Below are 24,350 nucleotides of genomic sequence, written 5' to 3' on the forward strand. Positions count from 1 at the left end.
GGCCCGCGCGCGCAAGGGCCCCCGCCCGCTGGGATTCCCGAGGGGAGGGGCGGGGCAGGGAGGGTGTGAGCGGGGAGCCTAGAGCTCTTGCTTGCGCTCCCTTGTCCTTCTCCGCTCGCGCTCCCCCCCCTTTTTTTTAGCGGAGAAGGGAGGGGGGAAGGTGGAGGAGAAGGGAGGGGGGGTTACCTGGAAGATGAAGCTGCTCCAGTTGCTCGGGTCCATGGCGGCGGCAACGAGCGGGGGAGGGGGGGTTCAGCTCGGCGAGAGGGGGGGTCGGGAAGGGAGGGGGGAGCGAGTGGGGAGCAGCAGCAACGTCGCGCGGGCGGGGGGAGTGAAGGTGGGAGGGGGGATAGAGCGAGGAGGCAGCGGCGCGAGGAAACCTCGGCGCGCACGCTGATTGGCCCCCTCTGCGCGCGCGCGCGCCCCCCGGCGCCACAGCCTCTCTGGGCGGGGAGGGGTGAAGAGGGGGTATGGAGAAGGCGGCAGGTAGCGATTGGGTGGGGCTGCCGTCCTCGCTCCCGACGTGCGCGGGATCGTACAAAAGGCCCTCTCGTGTGGTGCTTGCTGATTGGGTGGAGTGACGAGCGCTGTGGCCGTAGGGGTTTTTTCTTTTAAAGAAGAAAGTTGATTGGCCGGCGCCAAGGCGGCCGCGCGCGAGTAACGGTTGCTCCTTTCCCCTCCCCGTTAGTTTTCTTTTGAGTGACTCCGTCCCCTCTCACAAAATGGCCGCCAGGGAAGAGCTTCATCCGTAATGGCCATTATGGTGCCTTTTCTCTTTCTGCCCCTCATTCCGTATTATTCAACCCCCTGCCGTACACTTATGTCGCCTATATTAAAAAAAATGTCGCAGGGAAGACGAACGAACTCGACAACATATTTGGGCTTGCAGGTACTAGTAAGTAAGGTGTAGGACGATCTGCATGACGCCTGCTGTGATCTAGAACTTAACACAGATAGACAGCTATGCTTTCATCGTATGGGATTATGTCACTAGCATGCGGCATTGTACTGCAGCTTCAACCATATCTGGAAATAAACCCCGCTGAATCCAGTAGAAAGTCTGAATTGATATGGTTTGTATTGCCCTCTTGGCGCTTACACCAGGAGATTTTACTCATTTATGCAAGTTACTTTAATGTGACTTTTATGCAGAATTCACCTGGACAACCTTCAGCAAGAACTTGAGTTAAATGTGAGACTTCTAACTCTATGTCATCTCTTGGCAAAGAAGGCCTCAACCACAATTATCTAGGGTCCCTTGTTTTATCACATGACAGGCTTGGGAAAACATCAGGATCGCATTTGTGCACCAAGTGTTCTTAATTGAGCTCATATTTAGCACCACAATGCTGCTGACTCAACTTGGCAGGCAAACAGATAACAGTGGGTAATACCTTGTTTACCTTTTTTTACTGTGATCGCTGTCCCATGCATCCTGTTCAATCCACATTATACTTGTGCCAGGGCAGATTAGTAAGTTAGCTACGTTCATTTAATATATGCTATTTTACTACATTTATAATTTTCTTGTCCTCCAAGGAGTTCAAGTGGAGTACTTGATACCCTGTGGGATAAGTTCCAGATAGTGACAACTCCAAGGTCATCCAGAGCTTCATGGGCCAATGGGAATTTGAACACTATGAGTCTTCCTTGTACTAGAGGGATACTAATCTCTATAGCACTCTGTCTCCTGGCTTGAATTGCACTCTGCAACCACAAACCACTGAGTGTCAGACTTTTATATGGATGCTGTCAACATTTTCTCAACGCCTCTGCTTGGTTTTGAGTTGGACTTTAAAAAAAATCTTCCAGGAACCAATTTTCTACAAGCCTGTGTCTTGAATGATTCTGATAACTTATCTGTTTTAAAGCCAACCCAAAACACAAGTTTACAACCTATTTGTTGTATCCTTTGTAGCACTGAGCTGGGCAAATTGAGGAGTGCTTTTGAGGGATTACAATGTATCGCTATTATAATTGCTATATAATAGGAAGATGCTTCAAATATTTAAGTGGTGGAGGTGAAAATAAACATTTTCTAACAATGACAGTGTGTGGCCCTGCTCCTGGATTATGCATATTCCAAAATATAACTCTGTTGCTTATGAGTGGGTATAGAATTGCAGCTCAATTTCATAGTCAATGGGACTTGCTCCCAGCACACAGGGACTATGAGTGTAGCCCTGCTGTGCAATCCTGAGCGTGGTTTCAAAAGCAAAGCCTATGTTGAATGATGTTTACTCACAGGCACAAGTATGCTTAGGGTCGCTGCCTTAGGGCTTCCAAGTAAACAGGAGTCGAAGTGGAATGCCCATCATGTTTGCCGCACAAGCGAGGTCACGCAGTTTGCTTGGATGTGACGGCAGAAGAAATGGTTGACAGATTAACCCCCCAAAATGACACGCTTTTGTTTTTCTGGTGCACCTTTCAAATGGCTGAAGCGGACAATTAGTGTGCCTTAAATTAAAAAACAACAACAACAGACTTGGTGACGTAACGCTACAGAATTTCTCTTGTTTTGGAAGCTCTTTCTCAACGCGCATGCGTTTTGCAGCAGTTCGGTACCGTAGCCTGAAAAGAAGGAAAGTACGCATGCGCTTTGGGATGGAACGGGGGCGTAGCAGTGAGCCGTGCATAGACCGATGCGGAGGCTCTGCGAAAACAATATGCTCGTGCGCAGTACAGCTCGCTGGTTGTGTCGCGCGCGCGGCTATATAGTGTAAATAAATCAATGCGCATGCTCCTAAAGCCTCGGAGAGCGCATGCGCAGCGGGACGCCTGTGTCTTCCGACTGCCGTGAAGAATGCAGTATGCGTTTGCCGCATGCGTAGTAAAAGCACCTCGCGATTTGCCGCCTCCCCTCGTTTCCCGTATGAGTTGTGATCTCCATTTTACGCTGCCTGAGCGCCAGCAGTGCCGCCTGTGTGCGAATTTCAGTCCGGATTGTTTCATGTTTGCAATAAATGTGAAGAGGCCAGGATTGAAAGCAGTTGCTCAAGAGTGTTCCTGATGAAGAATAAAGTGTGAAGCACGTTGGGTTTAATTTTTAAAAACGCATATATTATTCAGTCTTCTATCCCTGCGACTGATGCCTTCCCTCCTTTTTTACTGTTAATGTGTAAGAAGGAAGAAAATAAAGCATCAAAAGTAACCAGGAATTCCCACCTTCAATTAAACTAAATAAAGTATTTAACTGATAATTATTTTGTAGACCTCTTGTGATCTTAGTGGACTTGATGAAAAGTACATCCCATACAGGAAGGTGTGGGAGGGGAAGCACTGTAAGGAAAAAAGGAATCATATAGAAGACTCCTCTTCAAGTTAGAATTTCAATAAATTTTTTCCCCAAGCCGTTTTGTGTATCCAATAACCAGAAAAGTGCTGAAATAATTTCTCATACATTGCTTCTGTAATCGTTAAAATGTTGTGAGGTTGGCTTTTCTTTTTCATTTGTATATCTGAAAATCTCCGGTGGTTCACAACAAAAATAAAAGATGAAAAAACCCACAAAATACAAGATAAAAACAAAAACCAGCAATGCTCCCCTCCCTGCCACAAAGAGCAAAGGTCTGGTTGTAGAGAAATGTAATGAAGGCACCAGGCGGACCTCCCTGGGGAGAGCAAATAAACAAGAAGGCCTGTTCTTGTATTGCCAGTCACCCTCCAGGTCTCTCATGGAGGAGGCACACGAAGAAGGGTCTTGGAAGATGATCACAGGGTCTGGGTCGGATCATATAGGAAGATTTGGGGTATTGTGGTCCAGTACCAGGACTTTGAATTAGGCCCAGAAACTAATTGGCAGCTAGTGCAGTCAAGCCAGGATCAGTGTCATGCTCAAACAGTCTTGCCTGGTGAGCAACCTGGTTGCTGAATTCTGCACCAGTTGAAGCGTCCAAACCCATCTTCAGAGGCAGCCCCACATATAGTTCATTGCAGTAATCTAATCTAGTGGTTACCAGAGCATAGACAACCGTAGTTGGGCTAATATTCTTGACAAATGGATAAATTGAGATGAGGCTATGACTGCAATCCTAATCCTGTTTACCTAAGAGTAAAGGTACCCCTGCCCGAACGGGCCAGTCTTGACAGACTCTGGGGTTTGTGCGCCCATCTCACATCTATAGGCCGGGGGCCAGCGCTGTCCGGAGACACTTCCGGGTCACGTGGCCAGCGTGACAACGCTGCATCTGGCGAGCCAGCGCAGCACACGGAACGCCGTTTACCTTCCCGCTGGTAAGCGGTACCTATTTATCTACTTGCACCCGGGGGTGCTTTCGAACTGCTAGGTTGGCAGGCGCTGGAACCGAGCAGCAGGAGCGCACCCCGCCGCGGGGATTCGAACCGCCGACCTTTCGATCGGCAAGCCCTAGGCGCTGAGGCTTTTACCCACAGCGCCACCCGCGTCCCTTACCTAAGAGTAAATCCCATTAATTCACTAGGATTTACTTCTGAGTAGACATGGTTAGGATTGTGTTGTAAGAAATAATTGTCTAGATTTGAAGCAAGGATTCAAAGCTTGAGCTCATACTCATGGGTAAATTATTTGACTACTTAATGAGAAATATGTATTCCTAGATGTGCCCAGGTAGTCTGATACAGCATACCAAGTGTGCATCTATTACACAAATGTAAAGCAGTTTAAGCACCAGTGCTTTGCCCCAAAGGAACATAAGAATTGTAGGATGACATCTCAGGCAGAGATTCCTTGGTCCCTAAAACAGCTACAATTCACTGTGAATGCTCACAACTTTTATATCTGAAGTTGCATGATTATGCTGGATGTAGGGTAGGGTAAGGTGGCCAACTGTGCTAGGGCTCCTGTGCCTCTAACTGCTGCCCTATATTCTTCCCCTCATTGTCGCAGTGATTGAAAAAGCAGCACCTGCTGCATTCCCTCTTTTCATGCAACTGTTAAAAAGGGAGCCCTGCCCTAAAATAATCATTGGTAATTTGCCAGCTTTTAGCAATTGGGGTTGCTAGTCTCTTTGTTTGTTGAAGGATTTATGTAACTTGAGAAGTAAATAAAAAGGCAGAATTTCAGAATTTTTTACAAGCTTTCATCAGACCTACCTATCCCAGCATGATATATAAAAATGCTTCTAGGTCAAGTAGAAAATCCCTTGGCGCTGTGGGTTAAACCACAGAGCCTAGGACTTGACGATCAGAAGGTCAGAGGTTCGAATCCCCACGACGGGGTGAGCCCCCATTGCTCGGTCCCTGCTCCTGCCAACCTAGCAGTTCGAAAGCACGTCAAAGTGCAAGTAGATAAATAGGTACCACTCCGACGGGAAGGTAAACGGCGTTTCCGTGCGCTGCTCTGGTTTGCCGGAAGCGGCTTAGTCATGCTGGCCACATGACCCAGAAGATATACGCCGGCTCCCTTGGCCAATAAAGCGAGATGAGTGCCGCAACCCCAGAGTTGGTCACGACTGGACCTAATGGTCAGGGGTTCCTTTACCTTTACCTTTAAGTTAAGGTTACCAGACATCCCCGTTTCCCGGGTACAGTCCCCGGATTTACAAATCAGTCCCCATACAAAATCCATTGAAGTTGAAAAGTGTCTCCGGATTCATTGAAAAAATTTTGGTAACCTTACAGTAAGTCAGTCTCAAGTATCTTTATATGCGAGTGGGATTATACAATATTTGGTAGGAAGGATATGATACGATATCTGGTAGGCCACTTCCCTCGCATGGGAATTCCCTTGTGACTTTACAGCTATGTAAAGGACAGGCTTTCAACAAGTGAAGTGTTTCCCACCACTGCTCAAACTTCAGCTGTTATTCTTCATCAGGGCCGGCTCAAGACATTTTGGCACCTGAGGCGAACCACAAAATGGTGCCTCCCCATTGCCAGGGGAAAAGGAAGTAGTGAAGTTCTACGTTGGGAACAAGGGTGGGAGGGAGACCCACAGCCCCCCCCTGTTTGTCAAGAGGCTGCTGTAGAGAGGGCATGAGGGGGCTCTGCCATCATTGCCACCATGGGTGGTGCTTTCCTTGGATGATGGATCTGCTGCCCCCATGGATCCTGCTGCCTGAGGTGGCAGACCCAAAGGAGGGCTTGTGAGAATGGTTGGGTGCAGGGGCACCAAAGAAGGAGGTTAAAAAATGCCAGAGTGAACTGTTCTGGTGCTTTATTAAAAGAAAGTTGCAGATCAGCCTGCCAGGTCTCCCAGCCTTTACAGATATGGGACGGACACCGCAGCGAGGACATGGCTTGTCCGCACCCAAGCAAATCTGCATACATTACTTACACACAAAGCAGCACTCGTCACTTTGGCCAGGACTTCCATCACTCCACCTGACTAGGTGAAGGCATAGGTGGCAAATACCCAAATCTTACAGCTACTTCCCCTTTCTGGGCTCAGAGCTCCGCGCCCTAAGCCCACATATAAGGATAACATCAAACAAGCCCATTAGCCTATAACAAAGCAAATGCATGTACCTCGGGTTAAGAACTTAATTCGTTCTGGAGGTCTGTTCTTAACCTGAAATTGTTCTTAACCTGAAGCACCACTTTAGTTAATGGGGCCTGCTGCTGCGCCGCCACTGCACAATTTCTGTTCTCATCCTGAAGCAAAGTTCATAACCTGATGTAATATTTCTGGGTTAGCAGAGTCTGTAACCTGAAGCATATGTAACCTGAAGTGTATGTAACTTGAAGCGTATGTAACCCGAGGTACCACTGTATAGGAGCTCATTGCTGCAACAACTACCAATTAATTGTGGGGTTATCTCAACTACCAAGGTGGCGTTAGCAGAGCTTCCAGAACAGATCACCTTTGGATCAACACAGTGGTTGCCTCACCTTGCCTCACGGATGGGCTGGCCCTGATCCCCACCCTCTCTTTCTTTGCCTGACACTGCAGTGCCCACAACCATTGTAGGCATGATGCTGAAGTTGGTTACCAGTTCCCAAACATCCAGAAGGCTGATTTCTACAATATGGCATTGAATCCTGCCTGCTCCAAAGCTTCCCATGATAATAAGCCACTGTCAAGAGCATATTCACGTATGAATAATAGCCAAAAGATGTAGGGGGGAATAAGGAGCTAGGAGTGCACATCCCAGAATAAGCTCCAAGCACCACAATGTTGTGCTTCTGGGGGAGTGTCTCCTGTAAGAAGGTGTTGAATTCCATCTAGCTCTAAGGTTACTTGGGGTGCAAGGGACATATATTATTACATTTTTTGGGCAATTGTCCCTGTGCAGACATGCACTTGGCTATTCCTTGCACCCAGAGGATTCATCAACATTTCATAGAAGACAGTCTCCCAGTTGTGCAAGTGCATGATTTGTGTGGTCCCAAACCTCATCCTGAGTTGCTGACTCTCAGTTCCTTGCTTTTTTATTGTCACATGATGTTATCACACATTTGGGAGTGTTGTGCAAAGATGGTCCTTTTGGGCTGTGTCCAACACTCAATGAGTAGCCTCATTGAAATGATTGCGTCTAAGTTAGGCATGACCATTGACTTCTATGGGTCTGCTCTGAGCAGGATTAACATTGGCTACAACCCTTAGATTATAGGAAATCATTGCTTGTCCCAAAGGGAAGGGTCCCCTGAAAATGGAGGAACGTGGGGTCAGTATACTTACCTTGTGATTCAGTTCAGGGACATATATTTCTTTTTTAGTGTTTTGAACTTTCATCAGATAAGGAACTGGGAATTAGGAAGCTACTTCAGCATGGTGAGGCAAATCTGGAACTAGGATATGAGAAGCAGGAACCAGCTTCAGCAACATAATAGTGGCTGAGATGTGTGGCCAAACCTTTATTATGAACAGCCGCAGTTCCGTTTGATAAGTTTGTCGTGACTAAGAACTCCCAATATGATGATTAGGGGATGCAACTACCAATGTCTCTTCTCCCTATTCTTTCCTTTATGATTCCTTCCATGCTGTTAGGGTCATAGATTAAATTGCACCATCCATTTAGCAATCTGCTTTCCCTTTAAAAGGTTCTCTCCCACTCGCTACTTTGCTCCTCCTCTACCAGGAACCGAAAGCTTCAGGGGGGAATTCCTGGCTTCAAAACTCTCCAGAAAACAAGCGCTCTGTTCTGCAGTAAGTTTTCTCCTCTCGCAGATTCCGCTTCATTTTAGCTAGTAGACGTCTTCGCTTGGGATGTACTCTGGGTGCTACCCATCTAGAATCGGGAGGTTGGTTACAAAAGCAATAATCCCTTCCAAGGCTGGAGCTTGAGAAATTCGGAGTTGCTGAATCCTTCCGCCTGCCATTATCTGGAAATTTAATTTGTCTTGCTTTTTCTCCCTTCCCCCCAGATACCAAGTGCTGCAGCTAAGCTGTTCGAGAAGTCGAGCCTGAGATTTATATTTCCAACAAGATTCAGGTCCTGTAACTTCCTGTCCTAGTCTTTTTGTGTGCCTGATTGCTAAGCACTTTCCCTGTCATTGCCTGGAGACTTTGATTCTGCTCCGTGGAAGTGGGTGTGTCCCCTTAGTAGCAGCCCCATCCAGACTTCTGGTTCTTGCTGTATATTGGTTTCTGCAAAACAGGGCAGGGCTGGTTTCCCTCAGTTTGTTGAAGGATTAAGTGCAGCGAAAGGCATTGGTTTTAGCACAATGTGGATACAAAGGGTGTCGCACAGTTCCTCCAGGCCCTGCCCGTGGGGGTAAGCCTGTGGGAAGGTGACTCAGGAGTCCAGGGTGTGTCCAGAGTAGCGTTTTAAACCGGAGATTTCTGTCATCCCATTCAGATTGCCCTCTCTTTACAACCGCTCTCAGGAGGCGAGATGGCAGCTGAATCCATAATCCGGATCCCCCCATACCATTACATCCATGTCTTGGACCAGAATTCGAATGTGACTCGAGTGGAAGTGGGACCCAAGACCTATATCCGCCAAGACAATGAGAGGTGAGCAAGCCTCAAAAAAGGAGGGTAGTTTCTGTTTGCCCCCTTTCCTCAGGAGGGCTCCAGTTGTGGCACAAACAGAGAGTGACGCAAGTGTTAGTAATTCCCTGCAGTAGTTATGCGCCTCTTCCTGCTTCACCATTTTCTCTTTCTCCCACAGATATACACTTCACTTTTTAATAGTTGTTTATGAGAGGCATCGCCCGCCCTTAACCATAATGTTTGGGGCTTTTTGTTTTCGATAAATTGGTTTTATGTATACGTAGGGGAGACCACAGTAACAGAATCATAGAATCATAGAATCATAGAGTTGGAAGAGACCACAAGGGCCATCGAGTCCAACCCCCTGCCAAGCAGGAATTGTTACCTTAAAATGGCTAAAAGAGAACAATGTCAGAAAGGGCAAACCGAACTCTAAAGTTCTTAGGTATGTTACAACAGGCATGACTGTGGAATCTTGCCTAGGCCGAAGCTTACTTCAGGTGCAAAGGACACTCGCCTTTCTGTAGTCTATTTGCACTAGTCTGTCACTGCACAGCCCTGTTGTAGGCTTGGAAGTGATTTGCATGAAGTCAGGGAAGTGGAGGGGATCCGGTTGCACAATGGTCATGGCAATGGAGTGAGAAAGGAGAGGCACCGAGAGGAAATAAGTGGTGCTTTACAAAACGATGGGGAGAGACTGAAGAGGGTGAGAAGGGGGAAACATTGAGGTTTTGTTTTTTAAACAAGTTTTAACAAGGGAGAAAGAGTATACAACGCACAAGCCAAAACCAAAATGCCTTTCTCAGCTCCCTTCTTGCTATACTCAAACCTGGTTTAAACTGCCACATCTTTCCCCTCAGTGTCCTTGCAAGACTACGGGTATAATGAGGTCACTTTGCTAAACCTGAGCTGCCAACAAGCTCAGATATAAGATCTCTTCCCAACTGCAGAGAACCCACAAGTCCACAGTCCTAGCTGAGCCTTTTAATTCTTCCCTCCAAACCTGCTTCCCGCTCCAGGATCGTGTTTGCCCCAATGAAGATGGTGATGGTCCCCCCTCGCTATTACTGTGTCATCCTCAATCCAGTGGTCCGAGGGGCAGATGGTGCCGTTGAGCTCAATGTCGGGGGGCAGGTGCGGCTTAGGCATGCCGACTTAGAGATCAGATTGGCTCAGGACCCTTTCCCTCTGTACCCAGGGGAGGAGCTACAGCAGGTAAGGACATGTCAGCTTCTCCTCTCCACAGTGGGGCCCCATAGCGAGGGCACAATCAGAGGGCCATTAGATGTGGGGCACATGTGTTTGGGCCTACAGCTGTTAGCCATGATGGTTCCATTAACCTCCATCATCACAGACAATACGCCTCTGAATAGCAATAGCTAGGGATGATACTAGCTAGGGATGATGGGATCATGAGCAGGAAAGTGCTCTTGGGCCCAGGTCCGGCTTGGGGGCTTCGCAGGGGCATGTGGTCTGCTGTGAGAACAGGATCCTGGACCAGATAGGCCTTTGGCCTTCCTTTGAGGTTCAGCACTTTGAGATTCTCCAGAGGAGTAGGAACATAAGAAGAGTCTGGCCAGTTGCCCGTTTCGTCCAGCATCCTGTTCTTACAGTGGCCAGCCGGATGCCAGTGGAAATCTTCATGCGTTAATCCAAAAAGCAGGGCCTGAGCACGAAGCCTTTGACTTGGGAATTGTTCCATTGCTGCTACGACTCCCTTTGCTCACTGTCTCCCCCTCCCTCCCTCCCTCCAGGGTGTCACACCTCTTCAGGTCGTCCTGCCTAACACTGCCCTGCATCTGAAAGCCCTCTTGGACTTTGAGGATGACCATGGCGGCAAATACGTTGCTGGGGATGAATGGTTGTTTGAAGGGCCTGGTAAGTGAGAATAAGCTGAAGTTCAGTTTGTGGCACAAATGCTTGGTACGCAGAGTGTTCCAGGTTCGATTGCTGGCTCCCCCAGTTAAAAGGAACAGGTAGGAGTTGGTCTGAAGAACCTTCACCTGAGACTTTCGCCGGTCCCAAACTTGTTCCTCCAGTTTTGTTTTGTTTGGACTACAGTTCCCATCATCCCTGACTTACTGGCCTTACTAGCTAGGGATGATGGGATTTGTAGTCCAAAACCAGCCAGAAACCCAAATTTGGGGAAACGCCGGACTAGACAATAGGTGGACCCAACAGCCTGGCCTGGTGAAAGGTCGGCTGTGTGGTTTGAGGCCCACCTTGTATAACATCCTTGTTGTTCACAGGCACCTACATCCCACAAAAGGAGGTCGAAGTTGTGCAGACTATCCAGGCCACCATCATTCGGCCCAACCAAGCCATAAGACTTCAGGCACGGAAAGAGTGCAAGGACAGAGAGGGCAATAAGCGCGTGACAGGTATTCCTGCCATCCCACCCGCCCCGCAGTCTTGTAAGGTGTTCTGTTTTCCCAATATGACCTGCCTTGTGACTCCCTCTTCTTCACAGGTGAGGAGTGGCTGGTGAAGCGGGTTGGGGCGTACCTGCCAGGTGTGTTTGAGGAAGTAGTTGATACCGTTGACGCCTATGTCCTGACCGAAAAGGTGAGTGATGGGCTTGTTGCCCCTCGTGGTGAGTGGAGGCATGTGGCTCAAGTCTCTGCTGCAGCAGCTGAGCCAGGATGTTTTGTAGGATATTGTTAAGAGTGCTCAGGGTCCATACTTTGGAGAACGGGGAATCTCAACAGCTCTGAGGGTAAAGTGATTGCTCATCAGCTACCTCTTGGCTCTCCAGCTTAGGCACTTAGAATTGATTACCCTGCAGGTGGTTGAAAATATAATATTTTCAGAGTCAGAGCAAACAAGTGGGTGGGACAGCTTTTATTTTTGCCCCCCTCTGCTTCTCCCTCCCTGCTCAGTAGGCAGCCAGGGAAGAGGCCAATATCTTTTGCCAGAGCTCTGAACTGACCACTTGCAAAGGTTTTTTGGAAATATATATAATTCAGCTTAGGGCCATGTAAAATTAGGCAAAGGGTCACAGATGGCTCACTTGTGCTCCAGCCCAGCGGTTCCCAACTAGCTAAATACTGATGAACCCCTGTTTTTCAAAAGCCAAGCCGTTAAACAGCTCCTTTTAAACAGCTTACCTAGACCATTCCCCATGCTCAGGGGTAGGCAACCTAAAGCCTGGGGGCCGGATGCGGCCCCATCACCTTCTCAATCCGGCCCGCGGATGGTCCGGGAATCAGTGTGTTTTTATATGAGTAGAATCTGTCCTTTTATTTAAAATGCATCTCTGGGTTATTTGTGGGGCATAGGAATTCGTTCATTTCCCACCCACCCCTTCAAAATATAGTCCTGCCCACCACATGGTCTGAGGGACGGTAGGCTGGAAAAGGTTGCCGACCCCTGCCCATTCTGCTGTTGGCGTGGCCACCTGTTGGTGACCACATGAACTGCAGAACATGATGGCACCTTACATTTTTATGTATATAGGAAGATATACATTTTTATGTATATAGGAAGATATAGGAAGACACAGTCTATGCATGTGTGCGGGGGGGGGGCAGAATTAAAAATGGTCAAAAAGCCATGGAATGGATCACAGATTTTTTTTAAAAAACCACATGTTCGTTAATCTAGATAAAACCTGAGTTGTTACATAACTTCAGTCTGATGAAGTTATATATCTTTCTCCCCCCTAATGCATCTGAATATTATTGCAGTATGATGGTAGAGTATCACAGCTGGCTAGTAGAAAGTGATTGGCTACCACAACCAGCCAGAATGTGTGGAGGTCACTTGTATGAAAAGTCTGTGGAAAAACAATGGTGGTTTTCCCCACAAATTCATGCCATGGTCTCTTTCCTTCTTACCCTTACCTCCACATAGAAAGCGCTGCACCTCCGGGCCTCAAAGACATTCCGGGACTCCCAGGGTGTTACCCGGAAGACAGGAGAAGAGTGGCTGGTCACCATGGCTGACACCGAGGCCCACATCCCCGATGTTTACGAGGAAGTCCTGGGTGTTGTCGATATCACCACCTTGAACAGCTGCCAGTACTGCGTGGTTTGTGACCCAGTTGGAGCAGATGGCAAACCCCAACTGGGACAGAAGAAGGTGATCAAGGTATGCGCCCAAACTCACGTAGCACAGAGGACTTTGGGGGCACAGTACTTTAAACCTCAGAAAGCACCATGGGAGTTTCACACTAGTAATTACGGCCAATCTCTTTACACTGTAGGAGGGTGAATCTATTTATCTGTATACTGTTATTAGGCAGGGGCCTGCTAAAAACTTCATTGTTTCACCAAGTCCAGGCATCTAATTTTAGCATGTGATCTGTGGTTTTAGTGAGTACAAGTGTTTTATAATGATGTGTTTTTTTGGTGATATTTTTAAATTATTGCTTTAGACTGCCTCGCATCACTTAGGAGGTCTTCTGTTCTAGTAAGCGGTATATACGTTTTGTAAAATAGAATCGCCACATTTCTCAGGCTGGCTGCCTCCCTCTCTGGTTTCCCCCAACCCTCACTGGCTGTTTCCGCAGGGGGAGATATCGTTCTTCCTGCAGCCTGGAGAGTGGCTGGAGCAGGGCATCCAAGACGTTTACATCCTTTCGGAAGAAGAGGGCCTCCTGCTCCGTGCCCTTCGCCCCTTGGAAGAGACAAACGAGGTAGGAGGACCTGAGCTTGCAGTGGGGGCAGGTCCGCTGGAGCACATGGGGTGCTGCTGCCCCACTGCGTGACCGCCAGCCCAACCATTCCAGGGGGTGGCCCTGGCTGTCAGCAGCCTCCTTTTTCGTCTCAGCAGCAACAGCAGGTTGGGGGACAAAACTAGAATTCCTTGGCTCTGCCTCTCATTGGCTCTGGCCTCCCTGCCTTCTGCCCTCCCAGTGCTAATTGGCACCAGCCCCCCCCCCCTGTGAGCTTGTGCTTGCGCCAGGGAAAAACTGGTGGCTTCAATGCAGGTGGGCACGGGAGCCATTTCCCCCTGTTGTCTTTCTCCCTCGCACCCAGGATGGAGAGGAGGTTACGCACAAGCCGGGTGACCGTTGGCTGATCCGGGGGCCCCTGGAGTACGTGCCGCCGGCTGAGGTGGAAGTGCTGGAGCGGCGCCACTCCATCCCGCTGGCTGAGAACGAGGGCATCTATGTGCGGGATATCAAGACGGGGAAGGTGAGTGGAGCAGGCAAGACAGCGGTTACCGGATATCGGCTGCTCCTGGAGAAGCCTCTACGCAGCGCAGCCTAAACACACCAATTAGCAGCACCCTTGAGACACACACACTTCCAGAGGTCACTGCTAACAAAAGTATCGTGGCACTCAGGACACAGTTTGTGTATTTGTGTACATTATTTATTAACCGTCTTTCAGTTGAAGCTTAAGAGCAGGCCTCCTCTCTCTCTCTCTCTCTCTCTCTCTCTCTCACACACACACACACACACACACACACACACACACAAAATCGGGAGTGCAAAAGATATCATATGACTTCTATTCTGGTGCCTTGGTTGTGGTCCTTTGCAGGGATTAGAAAGAGAGTCCCTTGAATATGATCCTCTGCTAGAAGCAATGCTGAAGGTCGTTTTCCACTGGCAGGAGACCCCAGTAAAACGTCCCTCCAGCAATCCAGCTGTTTTGCTGTTTTGCTGGAGAGGGTGTCAGGAAAGAGCCCACCCCCACCCCCCGGTGGCACTCCTGGAGGGACTGTGTTCAAGTCAAAGGGTTCCAGGGTCCGATTTTCCCAGCTCTTTCTGAGCTTATTGGGGCAGCTGAACTGAAGCTCACTCTCTGATCACTGTCAAAATAAAAAAATTCCTTCTAGTAGCACCTTAAAGACCAACTAAGTTAGTTCTTGGTATGAGCTTTCGTGTGCATGCACACTTCTTCAGATACCTTCAGATACCGTATCTGAAGAAGTGTGCATGCACACGAAAGCTCATACCAAGAACTAGCTTAGTTGGTCTTTAAGGTGCTACTAGAAGGAATTTTTTTATTTTGACTATGGCAGACCAACACGGCTACCTATCTGTCTCTGATCACTGGAAAGTGCACAACCCGCTCAGAAAACTTTAAGGAATTAGAGGCATTTCTCTTGGCATGGAGGTTGCACTCCGTTGGAAAAGCTAGGACAGGTTTTTCCAGAAAGGTTGGTTGGCCCATGTATGGTCAGTTGTACTTCTGCGCACCATAGGGTTACTCAACACTATAGAGGGTGGTCAGAGGTCCTTCGAGAAGGAACCATTATGACAATTGTGGTTCCTGTTTCTCCTATCACATGATGGGGAAGACTACTGCTCTCGAGGCAAGACATTCCCTACTTGATGTAACACTCTCTCCAGCTAAGAGTGCCTAATTGGGTTCCTTTCCTATGTCGTTATTTTCCCCAACATATTATTTGTTTCTTGCTTTTGTACTTGTTCCTCCACAAAAATAATAAAAATGAATTGCCAAAAAGAAAGAAAAAGCATTTGAAAGAAAGAAGCCATTTTGTTTGCTAGGCTGCATAAAGTGAAGATATAATATTCCAGGTTATTCTGGTAGGCTTTTCAGCCAATGATGTTTTTGCAGTATATTTCAGTCTATTGTACCAGAGCTCAGCATGGTTCCTGACTTCTCTCTCTCTCTCTCTTTCTCTCACAGGTCCGAGCTGTAATTGGCCACACTTACATGCTGTCTCAGGATGAGGAGCTGTGGGAGAAGGAGCTTCCGCCCCACGTGGAGGCCTTGTTGACTGTCGGAAGGGACGCTGTTATTGATCGTTCCAGGGATACATCTGAAGGGGGCACTGGGGCGGCCCGTGACCGGACTCGGGTCGTGACCTACCACGTACCCCACAATGCCGCAGTGCAAGTGTACGACTACAAGGAGCGGAAGTCCAGGTGAGAGGACCAATGAGGGAGTGTGAGATTTCCCTACACCTTTGGAAGAAAGCTAAACATGAAATGTGAGGGGAGCAGTATGTTATTTGAGGGTCTTGCTTAACTCAGTAATTGGGAAGCCCATGTTCTTCCATTATGTCGTTGGACTACAACTCCCATTGTTCCTGATACTTGGCCTTGCTGGGCTGGAGCTGGTGGGACTCGGGTGCCCGCTGACCACAAGTTCCCCCATCCTTGGCTTAAATTTGGGAATTAATTTCAGGAATTTGTGGTCTCTGACCCAACAGGAAGCCTTTCCTCCTTAATCGTAGGTGGAGGGGGTGCTGGTTTGTTCTGTGGGAGTTTCCCACAAGGCAAAGCATCGCCCTGAGAAGCTCCAGGTGAGCAGCTTGCTCTTGGCAATGGCTGATGGCGGAATGAAGCCTTAGCAGCCCCAACCTCCCAAGTTGAACTAGCTCCTCTAAGCCCCCTCCCCCTTGCCTGAGAAGAGTGGCTCCTCAAAGAGCCAACCCTTTGGTCTGAAGGCGGCAGGCGTTCCTGCTTTGTTTTGTGGCCTCTCGCCTGGCATTCTCCCTGTGGCAGACTCTTCAGGTGAACTGGGCTTGGAGGAAGGCACCTGTAACGGGTTCTGCAGGCCCCTGGCTAGCAACCTCTGGTTCTGTATCGGGAAACCTTGGCCAGTGACACGGCAGCCCTAGCTTCTGCTAGTTCCACCTGCTCTGTCTCTGCCCTTGTTCCAAGAGCCTTGGCACCAAAAGCAGATGGTGTGACTAGCGAGCTCTCTTGTTCGTTTTTCATTCATTCGCCCGCATCCTTTTGTGTTCATATCCCACCTTTCCTTCAAGGAACTCGAGACACCATCCATGGCTCTTGCACATGTGCACACACACTTTTATTTTATTTTATTTTTGCTGCAACCCTTCAATGTAGGTTAGGTTGAGAGCTCTTTCCTAGCATATTGTTTCCCAGTGAGCTTTTGACAACATGGTTGCCTTACAGCGGGTTTATTCTGCCCAGGATGGGCAGGCAAAGCTGTATTGGACCTTCTAAGGGCTTCTGTGAGGCCCACAGGCTCCTTATAGTTAGAGGGTTTCTCTAGAAGACTAGAAATAATGAAAGGAAGCCACTAATGAAAGGACCTCCTAACATGGGATCAGGTGTTTTCAAAACTAGGGGCGATTCATCACTAATCCTACTCTTAATAGGAAGCTGCAAAACGAGTGGAAACATTTTATGAACCTTGTTGGAGACCTCTTCTGAACGGGACTTCCTTGTGAGTAAGCATTTTGAAAGGACTGAGGTCATAAAGATAGGCATCGCCGGTCAGTTCTCTAAATGCTTTGCGAAGTCCCTCTTTTAACTCCACTTCTGTTGTGGAAAATCAGTGTCTCAGCGGGACTAAATGAATTTAGGATAGATGGCAGTTCTGTCCTGGTTGAGCAGTATCTTGGGAACACCTCCGATGTGGGCGGGCAGTGAAGGTCTGTGCTGGTGGAGGTGCCGCGTTTCTTTCAAGAGTACATTTCGAAGTTGGATGGAAATGAAGTTTAACGTCCCCCCCCTTTATTCCCCCTCAGGGTGGTTTTTGGGCCAGAACTTGTGCTTCTGGGTCCAGATGAACAGTTCACGGTGCTCAGCCTGTCGGGGGGCCGACCCAAGCGCCCCCATGCTCGCCGCGCCCTCTGCCTCCTCCTGGGGCCAGATTTCTGCACTGATGTTGTCACCATTGAAACGGCTGACCATGCCCGCCTGCAGCTGCAGCTGGCTTACAACTGGTGAGTTGGAGACTACTGCTGAAGGGAGGCCGAAGGGAGACCCTCAGGTGGGCCAGGAGGGGGTTGTGCTGGGGGGTGGGGACATGTGGATAAGAGTATGGAGGGCTGAAAGTACAGTGGTACCTCAGGTTACAGACACTTCAGGTTACAGACTCCGCTAACCCAGAAATAGTACCTCGGGTTAAGAACTTTACCTCAGGATGAGAACAGAAATCGTGTGGCGGCAGTGGGAGGCCCCATTAGCTAAAGTGGTGCCTCAGGTTAAGAACGGTTTCAGGTTAAGAACGGACCTCCAGAACGAATTAAGTTCTTAAACTGAGGTACCACTGTATGCACAGAACTGAGAATTTTTGTTTCTTTTTTATGTTAGCTATAACTCTTCCAGTGCACACAGAGGCATACACTGTGTACCTTATTCTCCTCCCAGAATTCATATGTTTTTTTGAAGCCTCTGGGTTAGCTCAGTTGGTAAAGTATGAGATTCTTAATCTCGGGGTTCTGGGTTCGAGCCCCACATTGGGTGAAAGAATCCTGCATTCAGGGGTTGGGCCAGGTAACCCCTGAGGTCCTTTCCAACTCCATAATTCTATGAAATAAAACAGGATGGGGAAAGACGCATGTGTCACCCAGGTGTCTTTACAGTTCACGTGTAAAGCAAACGTGGGGTGTATTTCTTTTTTAAACGAGAAAGAACACATGATGGAGTGGAGGGTAACCCGCCCCTCGCTCCCCAGATTTATTCTCCACCTTCCCTCATTGTGCTCTATAGTATTTAAGCCATTTCTCCCAGTCCTCTGGCTCAGTTCCAGCATGGCAGACAGGCTGGAAGGAAACTGGACAGAAGAAAACTACTTGCACGCAGCAAGACTGCAGCAAAGTCTGTGTTATGTGTGCCGGGGGGAGGCTGTCGTTTCCACCCCTCACTCATTCCTGGTCTGGGTGGGTAGGTGGGTGTGTTTTGAAATAGACCCAGACCCACATATGTTTGTGTTTCTGCCCTTTTACTTACATATCTCCACTGCGTTTTATTTGGCACAAAGTAATCTTTCAGCAGGATCACAATGGATAAAATGTGAGTTGGAGGGAAGGAATGAGGTGGGGCCATGGGAGGTCAGGTCAAGTTGGCTAAGAGTTGTGGAAGATGACAGATAACAGTATCTGTCAGGGAAGACAAGTGTGTTTTGCTTAAGTCCCGTTCCATAAGTACTGGAAGACGGTGTTGCCAAGGCAGGCTGGCTCTCTGAACCTTGACTGCACACTGCTGCTGTCATGTATTTTTTTATTTGTTTATACAACTGGGGACTATCAAGTATATCCACCAATTTCCCCCCCACAGGCACTTTGAGCTCCCCTCTGCTGCTGAAGCTTCCCGCCTGTTTAGCGTCCTAGATTTTGTGGGTGACGCCTGCAAGACCCTGGCCTCGCGTATCCGGGGGGCTGTGGCTGCCGTCACCTTTGACGACTTCCATAAGGTGAGCTGTGTTTTTCCCCTTGACTTCCTGTCACTCGGAGGGCACAAATACTTGTATGTCTCTATTTTTTTCCTCTTTCTGTTTGGAAAAAAACCCAAATCCTTAGTCCTGTATTCATCAATATCCATGGCCAGACCAATATATTTTGCTGCCTAAGGCAAAGTGGCAGGTCTTGGTTTTGCACTGTCATTTCCCCAGTTCATTATACTAATGCATTCGCTGGCGCGGAAGTTGTGAAATGCTATTTCTTACTGGAAATGAATGTTGCCAGAACTCGAACCGCCTGATCTGTGCTGCCGTGTTTGGCTTCGATGGGGAAGGGACCATGCGCGGCTCCCTCCGATTCGCCCCCAACGGCCTCGTCATCAGCAGCATTGACATCCAGAGCGTGGAGCCCGTGGACCAGAGGACGCGAGATGCCCTCCAGAAAAGCGTCCAGCTGGCTATCGAGATCACCACCAACTCTCAGGAGGCAGCTGCCAAGTAGGGGGCCCCTCCAGGGGGGTGGGGGGGTGGGACACTTCCCCAGCTACACTCCAATCCATGTGACACTTCCTTGGCCAAAGCATTGCCTGGTCCCTCCTCCTCTTTGGCCTGTTATTCCTGTTCCCCCATTAGGACAAAATGTCCATGAAACAACCATCTGTCCAGAATTCTGACTCTGGAGCATCATGATACATGCAGTGTCATTTTGGAAAATCCTTAGAAATCATGCTAGTTGCTTTTTTTAAAAAAAAACCGCAACCAATGTAATTCATAGTGACTTAAGACAACATGAAAACCACCCTAAAAATAAAACAGAAAAATCTAAAACTCATTCCTTTTTTTTAAAAGGCAGGACTGTTTTCTATATCCAGTCTGTGCGCACACATCCAGTATTTTGCACGTACATGGCATGTAGATTTCAAAATCCTGTACCAAATTAAAGCTGGTCTTTGTGGCCACCAGGAATTACACAGTTATAGCTCTCTTTCCATCCAAGATTAGCTCCCAGAGTAGCTCTCAATTAAAACTCATGCAAACGGTGCAATAAAATTAGGGATTTGGGAGGGGATGTTCTCTTCGGTCCAGACTCCGGGCTCTGCTCTGCTCTCATTCAGAGACAAGCAGCCCTCTCTGCTGGGCAAACGAAACAGCTGTGCACACCCCTCTCGTGTCTTGTTGCTTGCTCGGCTTTAGTTAGCTGTGAGAAGAGGCAAGGAGCTAAACAGGGCTCTGCAACCACCGGAAATCTGATTCGGGCATCTCTCTGGCTTCTGAAATTTCAGCAGGTCATTGAGGTGCCACACTTTCAAGCATGTCTTGGCAGCTGCATGGGCAGTTTAAGGCTTCCCAAGTTCCTTCCTTGACTCCATCCAAGTGTCCACATCTATTGCTTTCAAAACAGCCAAGCCCCACAAGGAGTTTTCCCTTGTCCCTCTCCATCTTCCTGACCCTTCCACAAGTGGCAAGCGGTTTCTCCCACCCCCTTTCCCTTTTCAGGCCACCAGAGCTTCAGACCAAGAGAGGAGGGCGGCAACTTTTTTGCAGTCCTTCAAATGGATGAATCTCTGCCCTGCCCACTCTGACCTTCTGTTTTCTCCTTCTCTGATGCCATTTTCTTTCCCCCACATCTCAGGCACGAGGCAGAGAGGCTGGAGCAAGAGGCTCGCGGACGTCTTGAGCGGCAGAAAATCCTTGACCAGGCCGAGGCCGAACGGGCCCGGAAGGAGCTGCTGGAGCTGGAAGCACTGAGGTGAGCGAGTCAGGACTGAGAAGGGGCCAACCCCGAAGGGGCCCTGAGTGTCGCATGGGCCTGGCGGCAGATAACACCCAGGGGGGCTTCACCTTCCCTCACTCCTCTCCCCACAGCACAGCGGTCGAGAGCACCGGGGCAGCAAAGGCCGAAGCCCAGTCACGGGCAGAAGCTGCCCGGATTGAAGGTGAAGGGGCAGTACTGCAGGCCAAGCTGAAGGCTGAAGCTACGGCCATAGAGACGGTGAGCCCCTCTGTATCCTCTTGGCGCCAAGACAGTGGTGGCTCTCCCGTTCCCTTCTCTAGCAGAGTGCAGTGGTATCTTGGTTCTCAAACTTAATTCATTCTGGGAGTTCGTTTGACTCCCAAAACCGTTCAAAAACTAAAGCGTGGCTTCCAATTGGCTGCAGGAGCTTCCTGCACTCAATCGGAAGCCACGTCCGCAAACCGGAACACTTCCAGGGTTGCGGCGTTCAGGAGCCGATTTGTTCGACAGCTCAGCCGTTCAGGAGCCAAGGTACCATTGTGTCATAGGCTGCTGGGAAAACTCATCTGAAAACGTATGTTGACTACTATAATTTCTTCTTTTTTGTGTTCTTTTTTTAAAATCTCCAAAGCATTTGTCACTAAACAGTTTTTTATACATACATAGTTTCTTCTTGACTTCCCACCCCTTCTTTCCTGATGTTTGTTTTTTAACTCCTTTTTATTAACTGTTTCGATAACCCACAGCTTATATTTCAAATCCTGCCTACGACTTCATGTATGGGTGATAATTTGATAGCTAAATCCATCCGTGATCTCATTTCCTCCTTAAACACTTCGTCATTGTGCTCTTGTAATTTAGCAGTCAATTTGCCATTTTCCCAACTGCTATAATTTCCCTCCCAACTGTCAGAAGCTTACTTACTCTCTTCCTTTCTGTGCTTAACTCATAACTGCACCTTTAGCCTAATAATAGCGTTGTTTTGGTTCTCTGTTTTGTTAGCACAGTTCTCTAGTGCTTGCCAGGGTTGGGGCATTTTGCTACAGTAGTGGATTTTTTTGCACAGAGATATAGTTGAGTTGGACGGCATGCTGAGATCCATTTCAGCTCTAGCATTCTACCCCTGTCTGAGTGGAATTAAAAATTCCTGATTAAGAAAATGTTTCTTAATCAATACATCAAGAACACTACACTCAGGAATGCCTGACCTGGAGGACTTTTTAAATTCCATGGCTCAGCTATTCCAGGAGCCCTTGGCTCGGTGGCTCCTTTGGTGGCTCCTTTGGCAAGCCCTAGGTCCTGGCAGCTGCCCAAATTTGTTTAGAAGAAATGATGGCTGTATTAGTGGCACGTTTGAATTTTTAAATACATTGACTGGATCCAGAAGTGCCTTTCCATGTACAAAAGCCATCTTCCTCTTGTCAAAGTGGGGCCTCTCTTTATGCCCTTGTCTCCAGGACATCGGGAAAGAAAAGTGGGAAATAATAATTAAAAATGCTTTTCCTTTGGTGTAAAACTCTTGCATAATTGGAAGTATGAGACCCAATTCTCAAGACTGCATGCCACACGCTGCACTGCTTCTGGGCTCTTGTGCAGATGTTTTAACATAGAGCTGGCTTAAAAACTGTGGCCCTCCAGATGTTGGTGAACTCCCAACTCAAGCTACCTTGAGTCCTGCCAGGGGGAAAAGCGAGGTATAGATAAATCTACAATAATATATAATAATCGGCCACCATGGTCAATGGCAAGGAATGGTGGGAGTTGTAATCCAAAACCATCTGCTCGTGGTCTAAGGAACCGTGCTAGTGGACTGCTTTGGCTTCCACTCAGATGTTTGGCTCCAAACCAATGTGTCCTCCTAGGTGCAATGTTTATTTCAGAAAAACAACCCAAACCCTTTTATGCCGGTTGTCATTGTCCCACGCGCTGAGCATTGTTGCGCACTCTCTTCCCCACCATCCCTTGCAGGAGTCGGAACTGAAGCGCCTGGAGCGAGCGCGAGAGCAGGAGCTGCGCTTCTGCAAGACTCAGGCCGAGCTGGACGTGGCTCGGGCGGAGGCTCTGGCCGCTGTTGAAGTGAAGAAATTTGAGGCGGTGATAAATGCGCTGGGGGCCAGCACTATCCGTGACATTGCTGTGGCCGGCCCAGAGATGCAGGTGAGAAGTGAGGAGAGGAGAGAGGGTTCTGGAGCAATAGGGAGAGGCTCTTTAGAAGTGTGTCACTTTTATCGGGGAAGGAGCCGTAGCTCAGTGGCAAAGCTTATGCTTGGCCCCAGTTCAATCCCTGCTGGCGGCTTCCGTTAGAAGGATCTGGCAACAGGTGATGGCCTGCCAGGTGGAGTAGAAGATAACTGAGCTTTTTCTAAAGCAAGTAACTTGACCTGGCCTAAGGACTTGAGGGATGTGGGGGCAGAACAGAACTTGAGTGTTAGCAACAGGGAATCCTAAGAGATTGCTATGTTTTGGCCAAGGGGATTGATGAATTATCTCACTAATCTTGGGCAAGGTCCTTGAGCGGGTGGTCACAGACCAGATCCAGGCATTCTGGGAAGAAAATGATTTTCTAGATCCTTTTCAGTAGGGGTTCAGGTCTGGTTTTGGCACAGAAACTGCTTTGGTTGCCCTGTATGATGACCTCTGTTGGGAGAGAGGCAGGGAAAATGTGTCCCTGTTCATTCCCCTCGATGTCTCGAGTGCCCACCTGCACCCCTATCTGCAGAGGGGTAGCCTAAGTATGGTTGTCTGTGCTCTGGTAACCTCTAGATTAGATTACTGCAAGACATTATATGTGGGGCTGCCTCTGAAGATGGTTTGGAAATTTCAGCTGGTGCAGAATTTGGCAGCCAGGCTGCTCACCTGGGCAAGATGATTTGAGCGTATTACACTGATCCTGGCCCAACTGCACTGGCTGCCAATGAGTTTCCAGGCCTAATTCAAAGTGCTGGTTTTGACCTTTAAAGCTTTAAATGGCTCAGGACTACCTCTCCCTATATGACCCAACCTGGACCCTGCAATCATCCTCTGAGGCCCTTCTTCATGTGACTCCTCCATGAGATGTCTGGAGGGTGGCCATTTCTGTGGTGGCTCCCCATTTGTGGAATGCCCTCTCCAGGGAAGCTTGCCTGGTGCCTTCATTACATATCTTTAGGCACCAGGTGAAGATGTTTCTCTTTAACTAGGCCTTTCAAAATGTGTTAGTGGGAGGGGGGCGTTATTGGTTTTTGTTATTTTATTTTATGTCCTCATTTTATATTTTTAGGTTGTGCCCTGTGATCTTTGGATGAAGGGTGGTATACAGATTTAATTATATTATTATTAATAAAATAAATTATCTTCCATGCAGGCAAAATTACTCCAGGGCCTGGGCATTCAATCCACACTCATCACAGATGGTTCCTCCCCTATCAACCTTTTCACAGCTGCAGGAGGATTGTTGGGGATTTTGCCCAAGCCTTCTGAGACCTGATAGATCCTGGAGATGGATGCTTCCCTTCCGGATGAAAGCTTTCTTTAAGTACCTTTGCAAACAACATAGAATGTAATAATTTCCCCAGGCCATCGGAGCCTCCTTTGAATGTGCCTTTTTTTTTTTCTACAAGTATACAATAAACACTGAAGCAATCTATTCTATGTAATTTCCTTACTCATTTTCATTTAAAGTATGGAGTTGTCGTCTTGTGGGAAC

General features: G+C 48.3%; 2 protein-coding genes across 15 annotated transcripts in view; one reads left to right on the forward strand and one right to left on the reverse strand.

Annotated features, from left to right (window-relative positions):
• MAZ (MYC associated zinc finger protein) overlaps nucleotides 1-490 on the reverse strand; it is a 13,772-nt gene extending 13,282 nt beyond the window's left edge. The window contains exon 1 of one of the 7 annotated variants that reach the window (XM_082195578.1): nucleotides 187-490. In XM_082195578.1, the coding sequence (XP_082051704.1) occupies nucleotides 187-222 (36 nt within the window). In that variant the 5' untranslated portion in view covers nucleotides 223-490. The remainder of the gene's footprint in view (nucleotides 1-186) is intronic. The other 6 variants (XM_082195582.1, XM_082195586.1, XM_082195585.1 and 3 more) reach the window with 6 other exon arrangements.
• Nucleotides 1-24,290, forward strand: part of MVP (major vault protein) — a 24,862-nt gene extending 572 nt beyond the window's left edge. For 3 of the 8 annotated variants that reach the window (XM_082195570.1, XM_082195569.1, XM_082195571.1), the window contains exons 2-18: nucleotides 8,284-8,351; nucleotides 8,746-8,875; nucleotides 9,874-10,069; nucleotides 10,609-10,732; nucleotides 11,104-11,235; nucleotides 11,325-11,419; nucleotides 12,707-12,943; nucleotides 13,365-13,490; nucleotides 13,834-13,992; nucleotides 15,460-15,698; nucleotides 17,276-17,473; nucleotides 18,810-18,945; nucleotides 19,217-19,428; nucleotides 20,564-20,680; nucleotides 20,797-20,923; nucleotides 22,634-22,822; nucleotides 24,009-24,290. In XM_082195570.1, coding sequence (XP_082051696.1) covers nucleotides 8,754-8,875; nucleotides 9,874-10,069; nucleotides 10,609-10,732; nucleotides 11,104-11,235; nucleotides 11,325-11,419; nucleotides 12,707-12,943; nucleotides 13,365-13,490; nucleotides 13,834-13,992; nucleotides 15,460-15,698; nucleotides 17,276-17,473; nucleotides 18,810-18,945; nucleotides 19,217-19,428; nucleotides 20,564-20,680; nucleotides 20,797-20,923; nucleotides 22,634-22,822; nucleotides 24,009-24,131 — 2,532 coding nt within the window. In that variant the 5' untranslated portion in view covers nucleotides 8,284-8,351; nucleotides 8,746-8,753 and the 3' untranslated portion in view covers nucleotides 24,132-24,290. Of the gene's footprint in view, nucleotides 1-7,938; nucleotides 8,161-8,283; nucleotides 8,352-8,717; nucleotides 8,876-9,873; nucleotides 10,070-10,608; nucleotides 10,733-11,103; nucleotides 11,236-11,324; nucleotides 11,420-12,706; nucleotides 12,944-13,364; nucleotides 13,491-13,833; nucleotides 13,993-15,459; nucleotides 15,699-17,275; nucleotides 17,474-18,809; nucleotides 18,946-19,216; nucleotides 19,429-20,563; nucleotides 20,681-20,796; nucleotides 20,924-22,633; nucleotides 22,823-24,008 lie in introns of those variants that run through there. The other 5 variants (XM_082195572.1, XM_082195567.1, XM_082195573.1 and 2 more) reach the window with 5 other exon arrangements.
• The last annotated feature ends 60 nt before the right edge of the window (nucleotides 24,291-24,350 follow it).

This window comes from Podarcis vaucheri, assembly GCF_965113315.1.
Source record: "Podarcis vaucheri genome assembly, chromosome: 13".
Lineage (NCBI taxonomy): Eukaryota > Metazoa > Chordata > Lepidosauria > Squamata > Lacertidae > Podarcis > Podarcis vaucheri.